Genomic DNA, 21,277 nt, shown 5'->3' with positions numbered 1-21,277 from the left:
TGTCCTAAAGTGGGGTGTGTTAGAAATAGCAGACACGATAAATATTCTGCTCCGCTAGATTTTCTCGAATCCCAAAGCTTTTCAAACAACTCCAAAATAGTAAAAACAAATGCTGGATTGAGCTCAAACCCTTTCGGACCAGAATGCGAAATAACAAAAAAGTTTCAAAAACACGAATGTTTTATGAAGTTTCAAGAAGACCTTAGTTGTATTCTACTTTAAAATAAGGACGCTACTGAATATTCAAAGCGCAAGAAAACACTGCATTTCAAAATTGTTATATTATATTATATTAAATTAAATTATATCACATATGTTATATTACATTGTATTATATGAAGTATATGAATGTAGTTACAACTGGACAATGAATTTGAGTACCAATCGGAGTCAGGGAGGAAAAGTTTTAGTAGACCACTACTGACACATTTCGTTCCAACAGTTGTAAAATATTTGACGCGCCCTTCTTGAGCAAACCATGTCGTGGAAAGCTTGAATTCATTATGTAATCTCTTGGATCATACTGTTGGAAGGAGATTCTCTATTTCCCGCAGTTTTTCGCGTAGGTAACTCGGCTTACGTTGCGTCAACCTTCTTTTGACTCCATCACACAGCGGTATGTTGAATTTAGATGAAATTTGAAGCTATTATCTTTTTCTCCAATGCAATGCGATCTTTTTCTCCAAAGCAAACGACCAGCAACAGGATGACGCAATTACTCGAGCAGCTCACAGGGTCGGTAGATTCCAACTGAATCAATTTTGGTTAAAAGCTTTCTTTTTACGTGATTCCGATTGTAGCTTTTTCACAAATGGGCGGTCCCAACGGTCACAAAAATAGCAACATTTTAATGTCGATTTTTTCATTTCGGATTTGCATATTTCAGTGAAAGATATGCTATATAGAATTCATTCCTTTCATTCCTTCTCTACGATAATAAACACTGTTCGGAACATTTTTCTCAAACGCGATTTTCGCACAGCAAAAGGTCACAAAACTAATCAAATTTTTCTAGATTCGCACTAAACTGATGATTTTTACCTTCGATCTTCAAAGAAGTAATTAAAACAGTTCTTTAGATAACTTAGAGTTAGCTTTTTCTCCAATACAAACGAGCAGCAGCTGGATGAAGCGATCGCTCTTGTTTGAAGCGAAACTCACACTGCGAATGTCCAACAGTAGATATGCTCACAGAAGAACTAATTGTTTTTCTGCATTTAGGCTTTAGAAATGGAGCCTCATATTTGTCATTGACTGAAGAGTCAGTTTAATAATAACGGGTTTGTTTCGACTGTCTTGGCATTGATAGCAGCCTGTGTACTCGATGTGTCTCCGTCCATGGATTATCACAGATTGAAGCTAGCAGACGTCCAACAGTTTTCATGTTTTGTTTTTGGACCTATGTTTTCGCTATTTAAACAATGTTTACGTAATAATTGTGGTATTAACAATAATCTTACACCCTCCCCGGTGAACGACCAAAGTGGTTAAAGCCGGGGTAAAATAAACGATATTAAAAAAAATCTTACACCTTCTTCCATTGGTTTCGTGGAGTAATTAAAGAAAATACTCAAACAGGGAAAAAGTTATTAAGAAATCAAATCTGGAGTAATTTCGTTACACTTTCGGGTTGTGAAATTTAGAAAATATACTCAGGTGAGCATAGTAAAGAAAGTCGTCCCAAGTAGCACACGTTATTACACTTCAATGACAGTAACTTATATGAAACAAATTCAAAGAACAAGTTGAAGACATTGCAACGTGCATTATAACTGCTAAGTAGCCTGACAAGCGTAACAGGCAGAGCTTGTGCGACTTACCGAGGGTTGCCAAACAAGTTCTCAGTAACGAATATTTGAATTGATCCACCGCGCACATTAGTCACAACGAAACAGAAAATATAAGTTTGTGTCAAGTTACAATTTGTTGATGTTTTTTTCCCATTCAACATTCATGACCAAAGATTGGCATCCGATACTCAGAACTAAAATATAGAATTCAATCTTGTTTAAACTTACTATATCTACTCAAATCTACATGCTATTCGATATTTATGGTATAGTTGATCATTGTACATATTGAAAACGTGCGCGCCTTCAATATTTAGAGTTTTACAACATCGACATACAAAATAATATTCATATTTTTATTCACGTCACATGAAACTAAGCTAAAAAGTCGAAATGTGCTTAACTTAACTTTGTCTTGTAGTGTGTCACATTTTGTTACGGTGACTAGTTGGCGAACAAAAACAGTAAATGCGAACACGTCGTAAGAGTTAGATTACAGAAATGTTACGTCGGAACTTATTGTAACTTAGTATAATGAGATGTGAATTCGTAACATTATTTTGACTTCATCGTAATACGACTATCATAATACGACTTGTTTCGTCTTGTATGTCATGCGACCATTATGCAGCATCTGTTTTATTTTATTTTTTTATGAACAAGTTACAGGTGCTACTTGGGCGTTGTCCTACGTCAAAAGGTATCATCTCACTGTTAGGTGGGCTAAGCACTTTTTTACTCGCTAAACCAATTTCGTGCTCCATCCTTTACAGATATTTTTAACTGGCATCTCTGTGACAAGCAGATGTAAGCTTCTATAGCTCAGTCGATATCCGGACGCTCTTTGTGATCTACATAATTACTCTCGATTCAAGTCACCGGTATTTTTTTCGTTATTCATGTAATTTATATACCTATATCTTTCGTCATGGAAATTTACAGGTATCCATCGAACAGGGGAACTACACGACCTTTCGTGTGCATGCCATCTTGTTTCATCAATGATGACGAAATATATTAATGGCTTACAGCATAATCCGTACCATTATACGATTTACCTAAAACGAAACTAGTCATTTATATACGACTATCGGTACTATGGTTGTTCCGAGATCGAGCACCGTAAAGACTGGAGGTGCACTGCTTCAGTCGAGTTATCAGTAACCACAAATTTATCAGCGGTGTCCGACCAACCAACTTGCTGGAAGCAGCTAAAATCGCTCGGTCGTCTGAAATAAATTCCTCTTCTTTCGGTCGTCGTACATTCCGTGTTCGAGATTGACAGCGACTGGCTTATCAACATTTCCCTCGTGGCCGAACAGCTCTTATCAGTGCTCGTCTGAAAAAGCGAGAGGCGGAACCAGCCAACCGGGACTTTTTCAACTCGTTCGCTTTGCGTGTGTTCCTATCCCTTAACTGTACCACTGTGAAAACGTTTCAGTGTGAGTGTGCTACAGCGGTGCGGTGAGCATTGTGTTAGCTAAAATTTCGAAAATTCTGTTCTGGGTGGCCAGTTGAGAGCCAAAATGAAGACAGGCTTCGCCGTCCAAACCAATCTACGACAAGCGTGACGAAGCGCTTATCATTCAAAACCCAGAAACGTAAAACGCAGATTGAGTACAGTTTCCCTTTGTTATTACGGCTTGATTCATCGGTAGTTCCATGCGGCAGATGTTGACAGCCACCCGGCGTTAGTTGCTTTGCCTACTAGATCCCATCGTGGAATGAAACATTGGGAAAAGTCAATTTTGCCTAGCAAAACACACCTAATTTGAATGGGGCCATCGTAAATGTTGACCTTAGAAATCAAGATGCCATAAACAAACAGCGCCTACTCAGGTAGAAAAGGCGCTTCGAAGCGCCTTATAGCAGGATCAACAGTAATCTTAAAGCCAATTACCTAGTTCACACCTCTTGCGGGCACAGTATGCTAACAAGATGCTGAAGAAAATCCATTCACTAATTTCAAGGTTGTGCGGCGTGTTTCCTTCGTTGTCTTTTTTCACCAGTTTTTTTTGTTTTGACAACCTTTTCGATCGTTTCGTCGTTTGCCGAACCAAGGATCACGCATATGCTGGCCACATGGATGCAAACTGTGTTTCTCCAGAGGTCACATGAATTTGTTTATTTTAGCATTGAAGCAACCGGATTTGCGATTTCTCAATTCCTTGGTAATGTTCGGCATCCTGCTAAAATAGAACGCTTTTCATCAGACTAGCTAGTTTTTTTTCTATTGGATATGTCCTTCAATCACTCATAAATTTGACATTATAACTTGGTTTACTGTAATCCGGAAATGTTTAACTTGGCTAAACAAATTTTCGCGAACTTAGAATCAAAGCTGAGATGAATAAGAGTACAATTACTCTAGTAAGAGTTTTTTTTTCGATACCGCTTCTTCAAATAGAATTGGATTTTTAAAGTCAATTATATGAGGAATTTCAAGGTGGAAGAAGTTCTAATAGACTTTATCGGTATATAAAAAACATACTACACAGAAAGAAATAATGAAATTTACACGACATGTAAATCATTAGTAACATGGAATAGATATGAGTTGAATTAAAAATTTGATTGAAAACTTTCATCGATGCAAAACTGAATTGGATTGCATTGATTTTTCAATGAATATAATCGTATCTTTCAATTAATGCTTAGTTTTGCGTTTGAAGTATACTGAAATGTACAGAATTGTAATGTAACTTTATGTTTAATTGCCTGCTCCAAATATGTGCATCAAAATAGATGTAAATTCACAAAATATATTTATCTGTGTACGTAATTTTGACCGTTCCGACCATTTTAGCTTCCGATGTGGAAAAACAAATTCATACCTTTCGATTATTCTAGGAGACGCAAAAATGATTCTATTTCGATGAATCGAAAGCATATATCCTCGACATCTTAGAGTTAAGACAGAGTACCTTAACAAATAAACAACCTTAAGAAATATTCAAATTGTTCATGAAAAATCGTTTCCGATCGATTTTCATATGAATCTGCGTTCTGGTTCCGGAATAATAGATATTTGAGTAGAACGGTTACTAACCGGAGTGCTAATTGCCAAAATGGTTTCTAATGCCCGGTTCCGAAAATTTCAGCAGGAAAAGATTTCTTGGAGAAGATCGGATATTGTATATGGGTCAAATTATGGGCCATTGAAATTTGCTAAAATCCAACTTCGGGTTCCAGTCACAAAAAGAATATAAATCTAAAAATGCATTCAACTGCTTTATTTTGTTGATTTTGAAGATTGGTGAATGACTTAAGTGTTATTGTGCTCATTGGTATTCAAAAGTGGCCAAGAGTTTTTCAAATATAACAATAAAACTAACATATGTTATTTGGATTCAGCACAGTATTGCGGATTGTGGAGTGCGATTGACTAGAAATCTACCATTTGAGACAAAATGTGGAAAGGGAAATATATAAAAATATGTGAATTTCTTGCTCCGTTGGTGACTAACCAAATACCAACAGAAGTTATATGTCAGGTGTGGTTCAAAATCAGTTTCAATTCAAGAGTTAAATACAAATTCTCTGAAGAATCCCATCCAAGACATTATAAGAAATGTACCTACAGGTAGATTGAAAATGGCTTTTAAGTAAATGAATTTCAACATTAAATCACATTGGGGCATAAGCCGTACAATCCGCATTTTACCACATAATACAGAAAAAAAATCTCACAAACAAAACTAAGCAAGTACTATTAGATGGTTCTTGATGCAACGAAATGAAATCGTTTTCGCTTCTCCTACACGGATAAAAATCTAATGCCGGAATCATGATTAAAAATCATGAAATCATGAATCAGGTCTATCATGAATAATAAGTCATGATTTCATGATCAAAACGATTGATATCATGAACAATAACACATCTTTCATGAAAATTTTCATGATATCAATCATTTTGCTAATGAGATTTCATGAAAAGACCTGGTTCATGATTTCATGATTGAAAAATCATGGTACCGGCAATAGATTTTATATATAACCTATTAAGGTGAAATGTAGTGGAATGCGCGAATCGCATTTTTGATCAATTATTCAAAAACTAGTCCGATTTTCGGAAAACCAAAAACACTTAAGTTTTCGAAATCAAATTTATCACAACCAAGTATTCTTAGAATTTTGAAATTTTGCTTTGCCGAGCCGTAATTGGTTTCTGAAATGTATAAACGGTTACTGTTCCATTCCACGGGGATGGTTTTAGAACTGAAAAGTAGTGGTGGTGTGAGAAATGCACGGTGGACTCAGTGGCATTATATCGTGAGCAAAAATTACATATCCAATAATAACGCGAATTTATGCAGCATTGGGTTTTGTGTTGAAATGAAAACGAGTTGAATACAATAAAATGGGTATTGTAAGAAATCGTTTATTTTCTAAGTAACTGTCATTTATAAGGCTCCAACTCTTTTGAGCTCAATGCATTGATGTTGCTGAAGCAATAATGCTTGGCTGCGTAACGGGTGGTAACTAAAATTTTGGAATTTCTTTCTCAAGCTGTCTAAAACAGACAAACATATACAAAGAAGATCTGATTTATTGTAATTAATGATAGATTGTCCACTGTTAAAAAAAAATTAGTGAACATTTCAAAACGTTCTGTAATCGGATGTTCGGCGAAGCTTCCGTTTGATGTCGGAACAGGAGCGTTGTACGGCCTTCATGTCAACTTTGCGAATGCATCTCTTGATTCTACCAATCAACTGTTTGCAATTCGTGGCTCTCCAGTTATTTTTGTACAGCAAGGAGCTCAAAACCCCGAAGAAATCTTCGATTGAGCGACACTGAGGAAGATTTGTCGTGTTGTGGTTTTTGGGTACAAATGGGATCGAATGGGTATTTAGGAACGATTGTGTTTTTTTGGAGTAGTGCGGTGACGTTTTATCCGACCAAAACACGTATTGTCCATCAGCATGATGTTTTTGAAGAAACGGGATCAAAATTTTCTTCAAACATTCGTTCTGGTACACATCTTGATTGATTGCATACCAGAGGGTTTGAACCATGACTTAGAAATACCTGTTCGTAGGAATATCTCTGTAGTATTAATTATCATTTGGATGTAAATTTTTTGTTGGTACAAAAGACGAGGAGGTTTTATGCCTGCTAGAGGTAGAGGTTTTATAATTCTCAACTCCAGCAACGATACCAATAAAACGCTTACGTAAAAATATACGAAATTTTAACGACAAGCATGATTTGTGATAGAGAAAAAAAACCTGTAAATTTACGCCTTTCGAGACCGACATATTCATGTGTAAAAATTGTCATATTTCCACAGTTGATTTAATATATCATTTATACATTCTGATGTATTTTCAAGTGTTCATATATGTAATTTCAAGCCACCACGCGAAAAGCTTATGTTTGTCACAGAATTACTCCATTCTTGTGAAATCTAGTCATTTGAGTGTTAGCGATAACTTTTTCCGGTGTGTACCTTACTTGAATGAAATATTTGATAGAATTTCAGATGAGAACGATTGATTTTTCAATTCAAACTGTAGGCCAACTAAAATTTTAAATCACCTCTTAACATGTTGCACTTCACACAAATTGCATTGTTAACATGTTCGGATGGGCTTATGTTTCAGAATTCGTGACGACGTGAACACGAACAAAACTAACATGCTTCTTTCACACCTCCGAGTTTTAATTAATTGATTGTTTGAATTGCATATCTTTTAATGCTTGGTTTCTAGAAATATAACGGAGCATCTATATTGAAGTATGACTGGAACTGAATTCGGAACAAGGGACTAATCCGAATTCATTTGAAAAATTCTGGTTCGGAATCCAGATCAAGAATTCAGTTGATTAATTTTGTTTTAGAACTCTAGGCCCGAACTCATTTTCACAATTCTGGATTTAAATTCAATTCTAGCACTGAATACTGAAATTGAATTCCGAATCTGACTTGAAGCACTGAATCCAGTTCCAAAATTCCTAAATTCAATTCCAGCATGCTTTATCTGAATAAGAACTCAAAAACTACAATCGGGAATTAAATTCAGGTCCTGAGGTCAGTTTAAAAATTCTGATTCAAATTTGAAATTTTGTTCCATAATTCAGATTGAACCTCATATACATCATTTTGTTCCGGAATTTTAAATTTTTGTTCTAGAATGAGAATTCTGGATATGAATTCTGAACTCAAATTAAGACACTAAATGTAGTTCCACATCTAGTCAACGAACCAGTTCCAAAAATCTAGAATTAGGATTCAGTTTCGGAGTCCATGTTTTAACTTTTGAAACCGTATTATGGAACTAAATTCTGAAACTGAATTTGAAAACTACATTGTAAATCAAAAATTGAGTTCAAAATTTAGGTGGAATTTAGATCCCAAATTCAGTTCCAAAATACAATTCAAAGGAGGAATTACAAGCGAATGATAGCGCAACCTGAGCGTTTAAAACTTTATACCGCTTCTCCATAGACTACCACAAAATCGTCGTCAGGGTGCGAAAAAGGCAAGCAAGCGTGATTAATTTTCCTTATTATTTCCAAAAGTTTCAGAAAACTTTGTTATTCAGTTATTTGTGGTTTTCTCACGCTGTTGAAAATTTAATCACAAATTCCTGATCATATTTCCGTTTGCTTGTTGAAAAAAATATGTTGTTGGGTTCGCGATAAAGTTCTGCCCATTCTTGACAGGGTGAATTTTGAAAAGGCGCCCCATAGTAAAGTAAGTAGTATTCACGACAAAACAACAATGGTAATAACACATAGAATTGTACTAGATGAACGGAAAGATTCTGCAAATAAAAAAGATATCCCGCACCTATTTAAAACTAAAAAGACGCACGCAAGCCCACTTCGAAGACATGTTTGACTGGATTCATTGTTATACACCAGAGAAAATAATGATTACCCGACAATGGACTGAATTCGGCATGAGTGCAGCAGCACGAGGCGCTTGTTTTATAAACCAGTTGTCGTATGTTCGAGTCCCGATCTGGAAGGATTCGTAGTGTCAGTAGAATCGCCATGCAATGGTTCTGTACACTCTGAATCGACTGCCAAGTCTGTTGAAACAGAAGGTCCAATTCCACTACAGGAATGTAATACCAAGGCTTTGCTTTGCAGCAGCACGAGTGCCTTAAATGAGGCTCAATGCGTCGGAAAGATCCACCTCGTTTACCTGTTTTGGCTTCCGAGAACTATTATCTGTTCCCAATAATAATTCCTCAATAATGACACTACCGAATGGAAAAGTTCTGCCTGCTCAAAACATAAGTATCATTCTATCGCGAGATCATAAACGTGTACACTGAAGTCTTTTTTATGCGAGTTTATGTACCGCATAAAAACCCGCATAAAAAACCGCATAACTCTGAAAATTCGCATAAAAAGGCGCATAAAAACCACATAAGAAAGGCCTTAGTGTATAACAGTTTGAGATTCTGTATTTCTGGAACCAGTAGCCGGATTCGGATGAAACTTTTCTTTTGAATCCATCCCATCATCATGAAAATCGGCCAGGTCATATCAGGTAAATCTGTGTTTGTATCTCAGGTAAATCTATGTCCGAAACCGAAAACCGTTCAGGTCAAGTTTGTATAATAACCAACTTTTAAAATTTTGAAATTGAAACCGTTTTCAGACAAGTAAAGAAAATTTCTCTATTTTTGTTGCATCGTTACTTCTAATGACGATTTAAATTTTCAACACACATCACTCTGTATTTCCGGACCTAGAAGTCCATTAAATTAAATATTGTATGGAATAATAACACCTTTCATTTGAATATAAGTTCGTGAATATAGCAATATCTGAGAAATCAATTTGAGTTCCATTTCGACATTTTTGACCGCTTTTTCCTGTGCTTCCCGAAATAAAATCCTGGGTACGGGCCTGATGAAATCATTGTCAACCTAGGCGTGAAATGTGCGAATTTCTACAACAAAAAATCTGTTCGCACACAAACATCGCGAACTTCACTGTTCACTGGCAGGAGCAATAATTATCACGAACTTTGTTCACTGTACGCGCAAATAGGCAAATGCACTACAGAATAAAATCAACACCCGAAATAACTACAGTTTAAGCGAGTTGCGACTTTTCGATTTGGAAACATATAAGCGAACATTTATTTTTTTTTATTTTATTTCATTTTTTATAAAAATAAAAATATTAAAAAGAACATTTCGAATATGATTGATTTGCTTATTATTCAGATGAGCGAACAATTATTACTCTAATATTTATTTTTAAATGATTATAGACTATCCTGGCAAAATATTCTTTTCAAATTAAAAATCTAAGTTTCGTAGACCACTGCCAGAATAGAAAAACCGTAATTTTGGCTATTAAAAAATTGAGAGTTTCGTGCGAAGCTTTCATAGCGGAAGCTCAGAGTACCGTATTTTTCTCTGCGTAAACGAAAAGCTTTCTGCAGTTCCGAGGAGCAGAATCATGGAACAGCTTCAGCCTCAAGACGTGCGATGATAGTACAGCATGTTCGCAGTCTCATTTTTCTTCTAATGCCACGCATACCACCACCTGGTCCAGAATAAAATAAAGTAACAAACAAAATGCACACCCGTGCACCTTAGCCAAGGCAAAGAAAGATTGGCATTCTCGAGCACAAAGAAGCGCGCAACTTCTCCTCCTTTCGGTGTACCGACAGGCTGTGTACGTATAAGAAACTTACCACAGCAAGAAAAGCGGAGAAGATCACTTACACACAGCAGCAAAACTCCACCTTTCTTTCTTTCTTAAACACTGTATGAAGAGAGAACGGGAGAAACTTTTTGCACGGCAATCAACGCGGGCACACACAGTCGGAAATGTTGAATGAAAGTTCACTCGCCGTAACGTCCTGTACGTTGTTCAGAAGGCTCAACGTAGTAAACGTAGAAGGGTTCTCGAAACGCCACATCGTAGTGTGCGTTACTGTGTTTGCTGTGTAGTATCGGATGAATCGATGAATGAACACTCAATGAATTGAGTGTCGTCGTTTTCCTGGGTGCTGCGACGTTGAGAGCCACACATTGATTCTACATTGTACAATGCGGCTCGGCTCAGTCGGACTCCGGGCAGGCAACGGCATCATCTGGTAAATTACTTTTCTTTCGCCTGTATACTCAGGCGGAATCGCAAAAGATGAGGGTGCTGCTACACACCGGTGCTGCTTCCACACAGCCACATACACACTGGCGCAACGGTGGACTGTATACAATCTCGTCGGAAACGTGTTTTTGAGGCGTATGAAGAGGCGCGCAGCAGGAGAGGACGGTTTGATGGTCGCTTCGTCGTCGTCGTCGTCGTGTGAGATATATGCCTGCTGTGCTCTAGCTGCTGGCGTTGGTGCGGTGTGTCCTACCTATCGTACATACAATTTAGTAGCGACTGAAACGTCGCAGCGTAAACACGAGATTACCGGTCTTCCACGAAAGGCACGTAGAAAATCTTAGGTGTAGTGTCTCGGGTGTGAATATACATAGAACACAACAGATCCGTGGAAACCAAGGCGGTGCACTAGCGGTCTCGGGTACTAGGTGAATACACCTCGAATAATCCGTTTCCGGTTATTGAGTTGACTTGATCCAGTCGAAGGTTCGCGACGCGTTAGACGTTAGAATCCCAGTCAACCAGTCGAGGGAAGACGTGAAAGAGTTAACTGTGTAAAACATTAGTTGATTTAACAAAGAATCGTACCTTTGCTGGTTTCTACACTTGAAACAAAGGAATACAGAGTAAAAAAAAGTAGAAGCTCGATGGTATTTCAGTGGAAGTAGCTAGCATGTAGAGGAAGAGCAGAAATCCAACACACAAGTTGACAACGAAGTTTTGCCGTCTAATGACAAAGTCCTGTTTAACACAACGATAACAAAACAACGAATAGGTGATTTTCGACACGGTCCCAAAGTGTACAATGATTTTGTTGCACCACACGGAACGACAAACAGAATAGACAGTCGAAGTGTGTGTTGTGGAATATCTAGTAACTACTTAGGATAAAATATAACAAAATGGAATCTACCAGCAGTGAACCGCTGAACTTGGACCCTAGTGAATGGTTTCGATTTTATTTATGATTGTGACAGGGAAACTGATCGCAAGGTTGTCTGTTGTCTCGATGACAAGACAGTAGCAGCCAGCCTTCCCCCGCTACAAACCCATTGCCGGAAGGCAGCAGTGAATTGTGATTGACCTTCAGAAAAGCGGTTATTTGTCTACTACAATTAGTGCTAAGAAAGCAGTGAGAAAGCGACAAAAAAAATTGCAAGAATCTTGTGAAAGGTGCCAAAACGCAACTGGCAACGGCATAGGGCAGCCCCTAGAAGAAGCAAAAATAAGTGATTCCAAATGTTGTCTTGCCTGGTGCCGCCCCGTTTTGGACAAGAAGACATCATGCCATCATCGGCCAAGTACGCTCTACAATGTATGTATTAATTGATCTTCATCTTTTTTTGCAATAGAAACTCGTTTCTCAATTGAGGTTTCCTCAAAAGAATCACCAACCCGATTATCCGGGTTTCGATTTTGAAAGAAAAAAACGTTTTCATGTAACGAGAGTTTCTTTCAATCATATAAATTGTTAATTCCATAGCCAGATTGTTAATCTGACTTCTAGATCAACCAACAACTTGTTTGGTTCATCAAACTTCAAATTACATGCTTTTTAGTGTTATTGAGATATTATCCACATTCACTTTTTCATCTGAAACAGTTTAAACACATTTTAATTGTTGAAACAATCGATAAATTTCCCTTTATTATCAAGTAAGATAAATATTTTATCCCCACAAATTGTAGTCTGGGATAAAGGTGATCCGAGATCGAAAATTCCACTGGTGATCCCACTTGAAAATCTCTGATGAGTCGAAAATCCCACTCGAAAAAAATCAAAAAACCATACATTTTTTATAATGACCTTAATAAATCTTCTGTCAACATTGACTTTGAAACGGGATTCCAAAGGATTCGGTGCTAGTTGAAAGTTAGTCATATAGTAAATCATAGAGAAAAATTAACCGGTGTTCTTTTTCGTCGTTGTTCGCCAGAAATCACCGTTCAAAGTGAATATTTACAGGTTGTTTTTTCGACGGTTATTGAAAAACGCGAGGAATGATTATTTTAAACCACTAACAAACTATTCGGCCCTTTTCTTTCTTTACGCATATCTCATTTCTGCACAAAAATCATTCCGATTTGAACTGCTATGCACTGTTGAATCGAAGTCGAATACAATTGAAAATGGACCCTAGTGAAAATTATTCAAATAATTTGGACAATTTCTGCTTTTATATAAAAGAATGTCGTTTTTGTTAAACGTTTTGATCACAGCACACTATTCGGTAGAATTGTTATACTACAGCACTCGCACGGAAAGAAAGTTTTGTTTGTAAAATAGTAGGCTGTAAACACAAATGGTGCTAGCCAGCTTCACTGGTTGTGGTTTTGAATGTGGATACTGATCATCGTGTTATCTTCAGTTAAGAATCGGAATGATAACAAGTTTTTCACCGGTTATTTTGTTTTTTTTAAACGATCGCAATGTGAATAAATTCGATATGAGATTTAGTGACCAATCTGAAACGTGGCAATCGTAGCAATGTAATCTGTCAGACTTAGGAGTTTTCCAACAACACGTAAGAAGACTTCGAACTTTTCCAAAAACAAAAATGCATATTATTCATGCCGGTAAATGAGTTGCAATTGGACTAGATTGTTCGTACAGTAATAAGGTGTTTAGTAACAAGTGATCTAACAGTCAAATGAAATTTGAGGACTAATTTATTGAATAACGATTTGATTTCACATTGTTAAGATTTAAATTGAGTGTTCAATCACAAGTTGTGACTTTCCAAAGCTATTTTTGGCATTTCGCAATTCTGCGATTCTTGTAACAGGAATAATTGTAAACTCACCTGTCATATGGTCGAGAACAAGAAAACGTACAAATTAAGTTACTGCAGAGCGTCAATTCCTGGGAAAAAACTTGAAAATCAGTAATTTTCTATGATTTTTACTTGATATGAAAAATCGTGGAAATTTCTGAAATCTTATCTTGAAAAAGGGGAAAACCACATCGGTAATATTTCTATTAAATTTATATTATTTGCTGCTCATACCTTTCCAGTTTCTAGCTGTACCCAAAATCTAGAAACGGTCTAACATTTCTCGTTATAAATTGAGAGGCTCGGCTATTTCAATACCCATATTTGGAACACAAAAATGAATGTATAAAAATAATTGCAGAGTTCTTTATTTTTCAATTTATTATGTCAACAACTTTAAGCGTTGACTTAAAACAACAGTCTCATTAATTCATGAACCATCGCATTCCTATTTGGTTTTTCTTATCAATAATAATTACACTAATGTTTACTATTCACATTTTGCATTAAAGTGAGGCTAATATTATAACACCTTTGACTTACATGTCGTGTAAATATCCTCATTATTTCTATGTAGAGTCCCAATAATAACATGATCAAAACTACATTAAAATATCGTTTACTTTCTTTGAGCTCAGCAATTTCAACGGAAAAAGTTAAAAACCTTCTTGTCAAATGTCTTTGTTGCTTTCTTATTTCAGTGTAACAAAAGCCAAAACTCATTGATCAGTAGATCGAAAAGTTATTCAGTGTAATATCTTACCATCGGACAAAGAACTAAGTAGTAATTTATTTGAATAAATACAACTGACAATTTTTATTTTCTTTCATATAAGAGCTTGAAATTTTGTTTAGCGAATAAATCAGATTTGATTCATTCTCAGTATAGCCAGAAAAAATCATTTAAAAATTTCAGAGTTTGAAAATCCAAAACGAAGCATAGTTGGGAAGAAAAATGCTAGATATTTGAAATGAAATGTCAATTCTTTTATGCTCAACTTGAAAATCGCTCTTAGTTATTTTTTATTGCGAACCAATTGAATCACGGTACTTATTAAAGCGTATTCGAATTATTCAAGTAGATTTTTTACTGAGTCGAGTCGCAATGCTGTGTTAATTATTATGTTTAGTTACAGTATATTATAACGAACAACAGGACAAACAAGTGTTTGTTTTGATCAGCCACATTAGCAGTAAAATCATTGAGATTTCAACCTGTGTTATAAACTTCTTCAAAAAAAAAGGTAAAAACCTTCGAAAAGTGCACTTTTTATTAAAAATTTATCTTCGCATTAAATGTTCTGTTATCAAAAACTTTATTTTCAAATATACAGACAATTGTGTGGCTTTGCTTTGTCATTTGATTCAAAATAGCTGCGAAAATCTTTAGTTTGTTAAATAAAATGCCAAAAGCATAGAGCGTTTTACGAATGAGTGAGCAGTATAGAGACTTTAAGCACCAAATGTATGTAAAATGTTTAGCTTTTCTCACAGAAAAGATGTGAATAGTTTCGAATACATATACACGTTTTTGTTGAGAACAAGCCTCTAGAAGGCCCAATAACAAATTTCATGACAATCTATCCACTAGTGTTTGAATAACAGCTGATCGTGTCAGACGAGTTCTAGTTTTCATCAAGCTATGGAAAAAGACGAGTTTCAGCTTTCAGCATAAAAGCAGCGGTGAAATTGAATGATTTGTGATACGGATTGGTGCACCATCCTCCGTATTCTCTAGACCTGGCCCCCAGCGACTATTACCTATTCTCAAACCAGAAAATGTTTCTCCAGGCAGAGACATTTTCGTCGAAGGACCTCATTGCAAAAACAGAAGCCTATTTTGAAGGCCTTGACAAATATTTTTTTGTTACGAAAGGTATCAAAATGTTGGAGAACCGATGGGTTGAGTGTATCGCTCTAGATGGAGATTATACTGAAGAATAAATAAGTGTTCACGGTAAAAAATCAACTTTTTCTTTGTTAGATGCAACAACAAGATGTATTTGCTACAATAAAGCTGCTATAATGCTTAAAAGACAATTAGCTGTCTAGAATTACAAGATCCCTAACACATGTAGTTCTGTTGACTAACAGAAACTTTTTTGCTTAACATGATAACTGAGCTATGTCAATGTTCAAAACCATTCCATTTTAGCTTGCACCACTTTGAAAAAATCTCTAGTTGATGTTGGAGAAAAATAGTATCCTCGATGCTTCGATCTAGTTGGAAAAGCTTAAGATAATCGTGGACATACCAAAGAAAGATTCATATAATTGAAGAACAGGAGAAATATCAGGGGTCCAAGATGGCTACCTTTTGGAATTCCAGATAAAGCGATGAACTGTTTGGATACAGAGTCATATGTTGATTGGTAATCGGTGATTATTAAGATATGGGCACCAGTGAAACCAGCGCAGCACGTTTGAACCAAAACCCAAACTGTCGAACTTAGCGACTGTAATGGCGTGGTAAATGGAAACACCTCTTCCCCGAGAAAACGGGTAAGCACAAGATGAGTCAATTGAACTCTTTATGTGATAGCAAAAAAAACTACATTCCGATGCGAAATTTAACCTTATGTTTTAAAAGACTTCGTAGCAAATCCTTGTTCATAGGAAAATTGTTATGATCCAACTGATACTACGAATCTTTCCAGATCGAGGTCGAATATATCACAAATTAATTGTTAGACCCGCGCTTTATGCAATGAAATTACCGACTCTAGAATCTCTTATGCATAAAATGATATTAACTAACATCCATCAACAGTTTAAGGTGACTGGATTATTTGATGACGTTGAAATGGCAAAAATGTTTCAGTTTACGTTTCGTCTCCAACTCGTCAGTGCAAAACAGTTTATATTGAACTGTTGCGCTACTTAGTAGCTCAACCTAAACCACTGAGCAGACGTAATACATAAACTCAACATGAACTGCAGCTTTATATGAAATGCACGGAAGAGCATTGCCTTAACTGGCTTACCAAACATCCATAGTTTGAGCTTTAAGTCTACTTAGCAATTTATTATGCATTACAAACTGGAGATGGCTGTTTTACACGAAACGAAAGGAAATGGTATGGTCTAAATTTAGTGTTTATAAAATATTGTTAAATTTCTAAATATTAGTGTTTTTTATATTAAACATCAACAAGACCTGTAAAACCGCAATTTCAGTTATAGAACGACGGACACGTCTTCAGTATGGCAAACTCAAGACTGGTTTTCAAAAAGGTAGTATGTACTGTAAAAAATGTACTATATTCAAATCATTCTTGAAATTGAGATGGATAAATGTGCGCACTTGAACAAAAATCTGTGCTATTTTAATTTCATGTACAAATATTTCTAGAACGACTTGTTCTATGAGGCAGGTCACTATAAGCAAATTAGGTGTTTCCAAACCTCAGAATCATATTCAAGGGTTTAAATGACTACACAGCAAAAAAATATGAAATTTACAGGGGATGTAAATCTACATAGGAAGAGCACAATTCATAAAAACGTAATTCTTATAATGACTGAATTTTACAAGAATGACTATAATATGCGTCAAAAGTAAGTAAGTTTACATACCTTTCAAGCAGGTATGTAAACTTACATGTTTCATCATGTCATAACGCATTAAAGTTGTGTTAAATCAACTGTAACAATGAGTCATTTTAAGTTCGAATATGTCGGACTCAGAAGACGTGAATTTACAAGATTTTTTCTAGGTGTTTTGTGAATTTACATCAATTCTCATACACATATTTGAAGCAGGTAATTGAATGGAAAGTGAGTCATTTTAAGTTACACCTTACAGTTCCTCATTTTCAATATACTTCAGAAGCAAAACTTGACGTTTTCTGAAATATACCGTCTTGTGCATTGAAAAATCAATGCATTCTAATTAAATTTTACATCGATAATGTTTTTAAATCATATTTTCGATTCAATTGATGTCATAGTACTATTGATTCACATGTCGTGTAAATTTTATTATTGTTTCTGTGCAATTTCGTTATTTTTAGAAAGACACTAATCGCTTTAGGGTCAAGTATTGGTTTTGATAATAAGCTCGGAATAAAAATATTGTAAGAAACTTGAGAGGCGGTTTTTTTTGTATTTTACTTTCTCACAGAAAGAAATAATGAAATTAACACGACATGTAAATCAATAGTAGCATGGAATAGACGTGGATTGAATCGAAAACTTGATTAAAAACCATCGTCGATGCAAAGCTAAATTGGATTATATTGAATTTCCAATGAATATATCTGTTTCTTTCCATTAACGCTTAGTTTTGCGATTAAATTATATTGAAACGTACAGAATTGTAAAGTAACCGTATGTTTAACTTCCTGCTCCAAATATGTGCATGAAAATAGATGTAAATTCACATAACATTTTTATCTGTGCTCGGTTGGTTTTCTAGTTCTTAAAAAAATATTAAATTTCAGTGCACCTTTTAATTTCTTTTTCGAGCATAAAATCGATAATCTACCATTTCTTTTTGGCATCATTTTTGTGCAAATAACAGTTTCCGAGTTATAACAATTCGTGCATACAAAAATAGACACATCTTTTTTACACATTAGACTTGAGTCGAATTTGTCCCTTCATCAGTGCAAAACGAATAATATATCATACTAAAGACGTGTGCGCAGTTCCATCCAAATCGAAGCAAGCCGATCTTGATTTCGTTACCGTTTCTGTTGTCAAGTTGAGGGGTTTATTGCTTTAGTTGATAGATATGTAATCCAAGAACACAATTGCAAAGTTTCGAATCCGAACTACAAATATTTTCGAAGATACAGTTCTTTGAACTTATTCGCGTCAAGTCGTTCCTTAGAAGTGCCTAAACTTTGAAGCGTGATTTCTCGAAACCGACCATTCACACTATGAAAACAAAACTATTGAACCAATCGACACGAATCTCCTTTCTTTTTGTACAGAGTAATGCCTAAAACTCTAAAATGCAAAAAAAAAGTTTGCTTAAAATATTTTATTTGTTACTAAAAAAAGAAGAATTTCTGTTTTTCTGGTATATGTGTTTGTATGCTTAGTAAAGGGTGATTTTTTAAGAGATATAGGTTATAATTTAAAAAAAAACACAAAAATTTAAAAAAAATGATTAAATGTTTATTAGAAACGATAGAATGATCAATATAATTTAATGTTTGAAGATGGTGTTGGCCGCGGTTTCGCTTTAGGTGGCCAATTTTGGCACACTCTGTCCAACATTACGGCAACGAATAATGCCACCGGCCTATAATCCATACCAAACAGTGACTTTTCTGGGGTGCATTGGTAGCTCTTGCAATGCCTCTGGCTGGTCTTCACTCCAGATGCAACAATTTTGCTTGTTGACTTATCCATTCAACCAGAAATGAGCTTCTTCGCTTAATAAAATTTTTAGATAAAAAAGTGGATCTTCTTCCAACTTTGCCAGAAACGAGCTTCGTCGTTTAAATTATAGACCAAATCAAAGATTCGTTATTCAACTATAGACCAAACTGAACAGATTTGACAAAGACACAAGACACGATTCACGCGTGATCTGTCAAAAAACGGTGTTGCCAAAAAGATACCAGCAAAAAATCACCCTTTATATGCGTTTGTATGCTTAGTATCTTATCTTAACACACTTGAGAAAAGTCTTCTGAACAATTTAATATAAACAGTAAAAAAATATGAAATTTACAGGTGACTTAAATCCATATATGACACAATTCAGAAGAACGTAATTCGTAAAACGATTTAGATTCACAATAATGACTTAAATGTACGTCAAACTTACCCCACTTTTCAAGCAGATGTGTAAACTTACATTTTTCAACAGTTAAAAATATATCGAAATGCTTTTAACTTGTGTTCGATTAACTGTAAAAATGAGTCATGTTTGATGCTCGAATATGACGGTCTCAAAAGACGTAAATTTACAATTTTTTCTAGGTGTGTACGATTTGGATGTATAAAAACTCAACTTCGAACGCTATCTTGTGATGGAAAAGACGACATTTTTAATATCAGCCCTGACCTGGAAGGGTTCGTAGTGTCAGTAGAATCGTAGCACCAGCCATACACTGTGAATCGGCTCGAAGTCTGTTGAAACAGAATTGTCGAACTCCCACTACAGGAATGTAATACCAACACAGAAAAAAATAATGAAATTTACACGACATGTAAATCAATAGTAACATGGAATAAACATGGGTTGAATCGAAATTTTGATTGAAAACTTTCATCGATACAAAACTGATTGAATTTTCAACCAATATAACCACATCGTTCAATCAACGCTTAGTTTGCAATTAAATTATATTGAAACCTACAGAATTGTAAAGTAACTTTATGTTTAATTACCTGTTCCAAATATGTGCATGAAAATAGATGTAAATTCACAAAATATTTTTATCTGTGAAGGCTTTACTTTCTCGGGTGATTCTCAATATGTCCATCATTTTGATTTTTTTTATAATTTTTTTAAACTGAAAGTTCTTGCCTTTTTCTGTTTCTGTACAACAAAGTATTTTTAATTTCGAAAATAAAATTTCACTAAATCCATCTGATTATTATCGTATATTGAATTGTTTATTGAAAGGCTTTCAACCAAGCTATCTTAGGTTTTATGTACGAAGATGGGCTCAATAAAAAGGACACAAATTTTTTTTTCAACGTATTACTTAGCGAACATTAGTAAAATCTAATTTCTAGGGAATGACAATTCAGAATATACATTCTAAATTCGATTGCACTCATTGATATTTCACTTATTCAAATTGATAATTTGGCTTCTTATTTTGATCATGTAAAAACAATCTTTTAATAATACAATGTCAATTTAGGGCATGCTCAGTAGTGTTCTAGTTCTAGATGCATAATTTATGTCAGTTTTAAAATTTAAATCAGGATTTTATAACCAGAAAAACTGGCAGCCCCAGTAGTGCTTTAGAGCAAATTCAGCAGCTAGAAAAAACTGTTTTATAAGTCAGAAGTCATAGAACTGAAACTGGAACAAACGCATCCCCAGCAAGCCGTTCTAGTTTTATTTTTTAGAACAGTTCTTCTGTCAAATTTAAAACTGGCATACGATGCCGTTCTACTTCTTTATATTTGAAACACGACTAAAACAGTGCTGCGGCTGCCAGTTTTTTTTGTTATAAAATTCAGATTAAAATTTTAAAACTGAAATAAATTATGTATCTAGAACTAGAACACTACTGAATGTGCCCTTACTCGTGTTTGAAATATAGAAAAAAATAGAACGGTAGCGTGTGCCAGTTTAAAAATTTGACAGAAGAACTGTTCTAAAAAATAAAACTAGAACTCCTTGCTGGGGATGCGTTTGTTCCAGTTTTAGTTCTATGACTTCTGACTTATTAAATTTCTAGCTGCTGAATTTGCTCTTAGGCAACTACTCTACTAGGTTTTACACGATGACGACACGAATGAACTGCCGATGAATCAAGTTCATCTTTGACAGCTGCCGTGTGTTTGTTTTGTTTTGCGACTGCAAATTAAAAATTGAAAAATGACGAAAAAGTGCCCGTTAAAAACGTGTTCCACAGTGAAAAGAACTAAAAAGATTGCTCTGTATGCGTTTCCAGCATCAAGGAGCGATATTTGTATAAATCTGTTT

At 35.3% G+C, this 21,277-nt stretch overlaps 1 protein-coding gene across 1 annotated transcript in view; it reads left to right on the top strand.

Annotated features, from left to right (window-relative positions):
* Window positions 1–10,848: 10,848 nt before the first annotated feature.
* The window catches only part of LOC131425433 (zinc finger protein 1), a 68,927-nt gene continuing 58,498 nt past the window's right edge, over window positions 10,849–21,277 (top strand). The window contains exon 1 of the mRNA XM_058587351.1: window positions 10,849–12,194. Coding sequence (XP_058443334.1) covers window positions 12,119–12,194 — 76 coding nt within the window. The 5' untranslated portion in view covers window positions 10,849–12,118. The remainder of the gene's footprint in view (window positions 12,195–21,277) is intronic.

This window comes from Malaya genurostris, chromosome 1, assembly GCF_030247185.1.
Source record: "Malaya genurostris strain Urasoe2022 chromosome 1, Malgen_1.1, whole genome shotgun sequence".
NCBI classification, from domain to species: Eukaryota; Metazoa; Arthropoda; class Insecta; order Diptera; family Culicidae; genus Malaya; species Malaya genurostris.
This window is presented reverse-complemented; position numbering and strand designations above follow the sequence as displayed.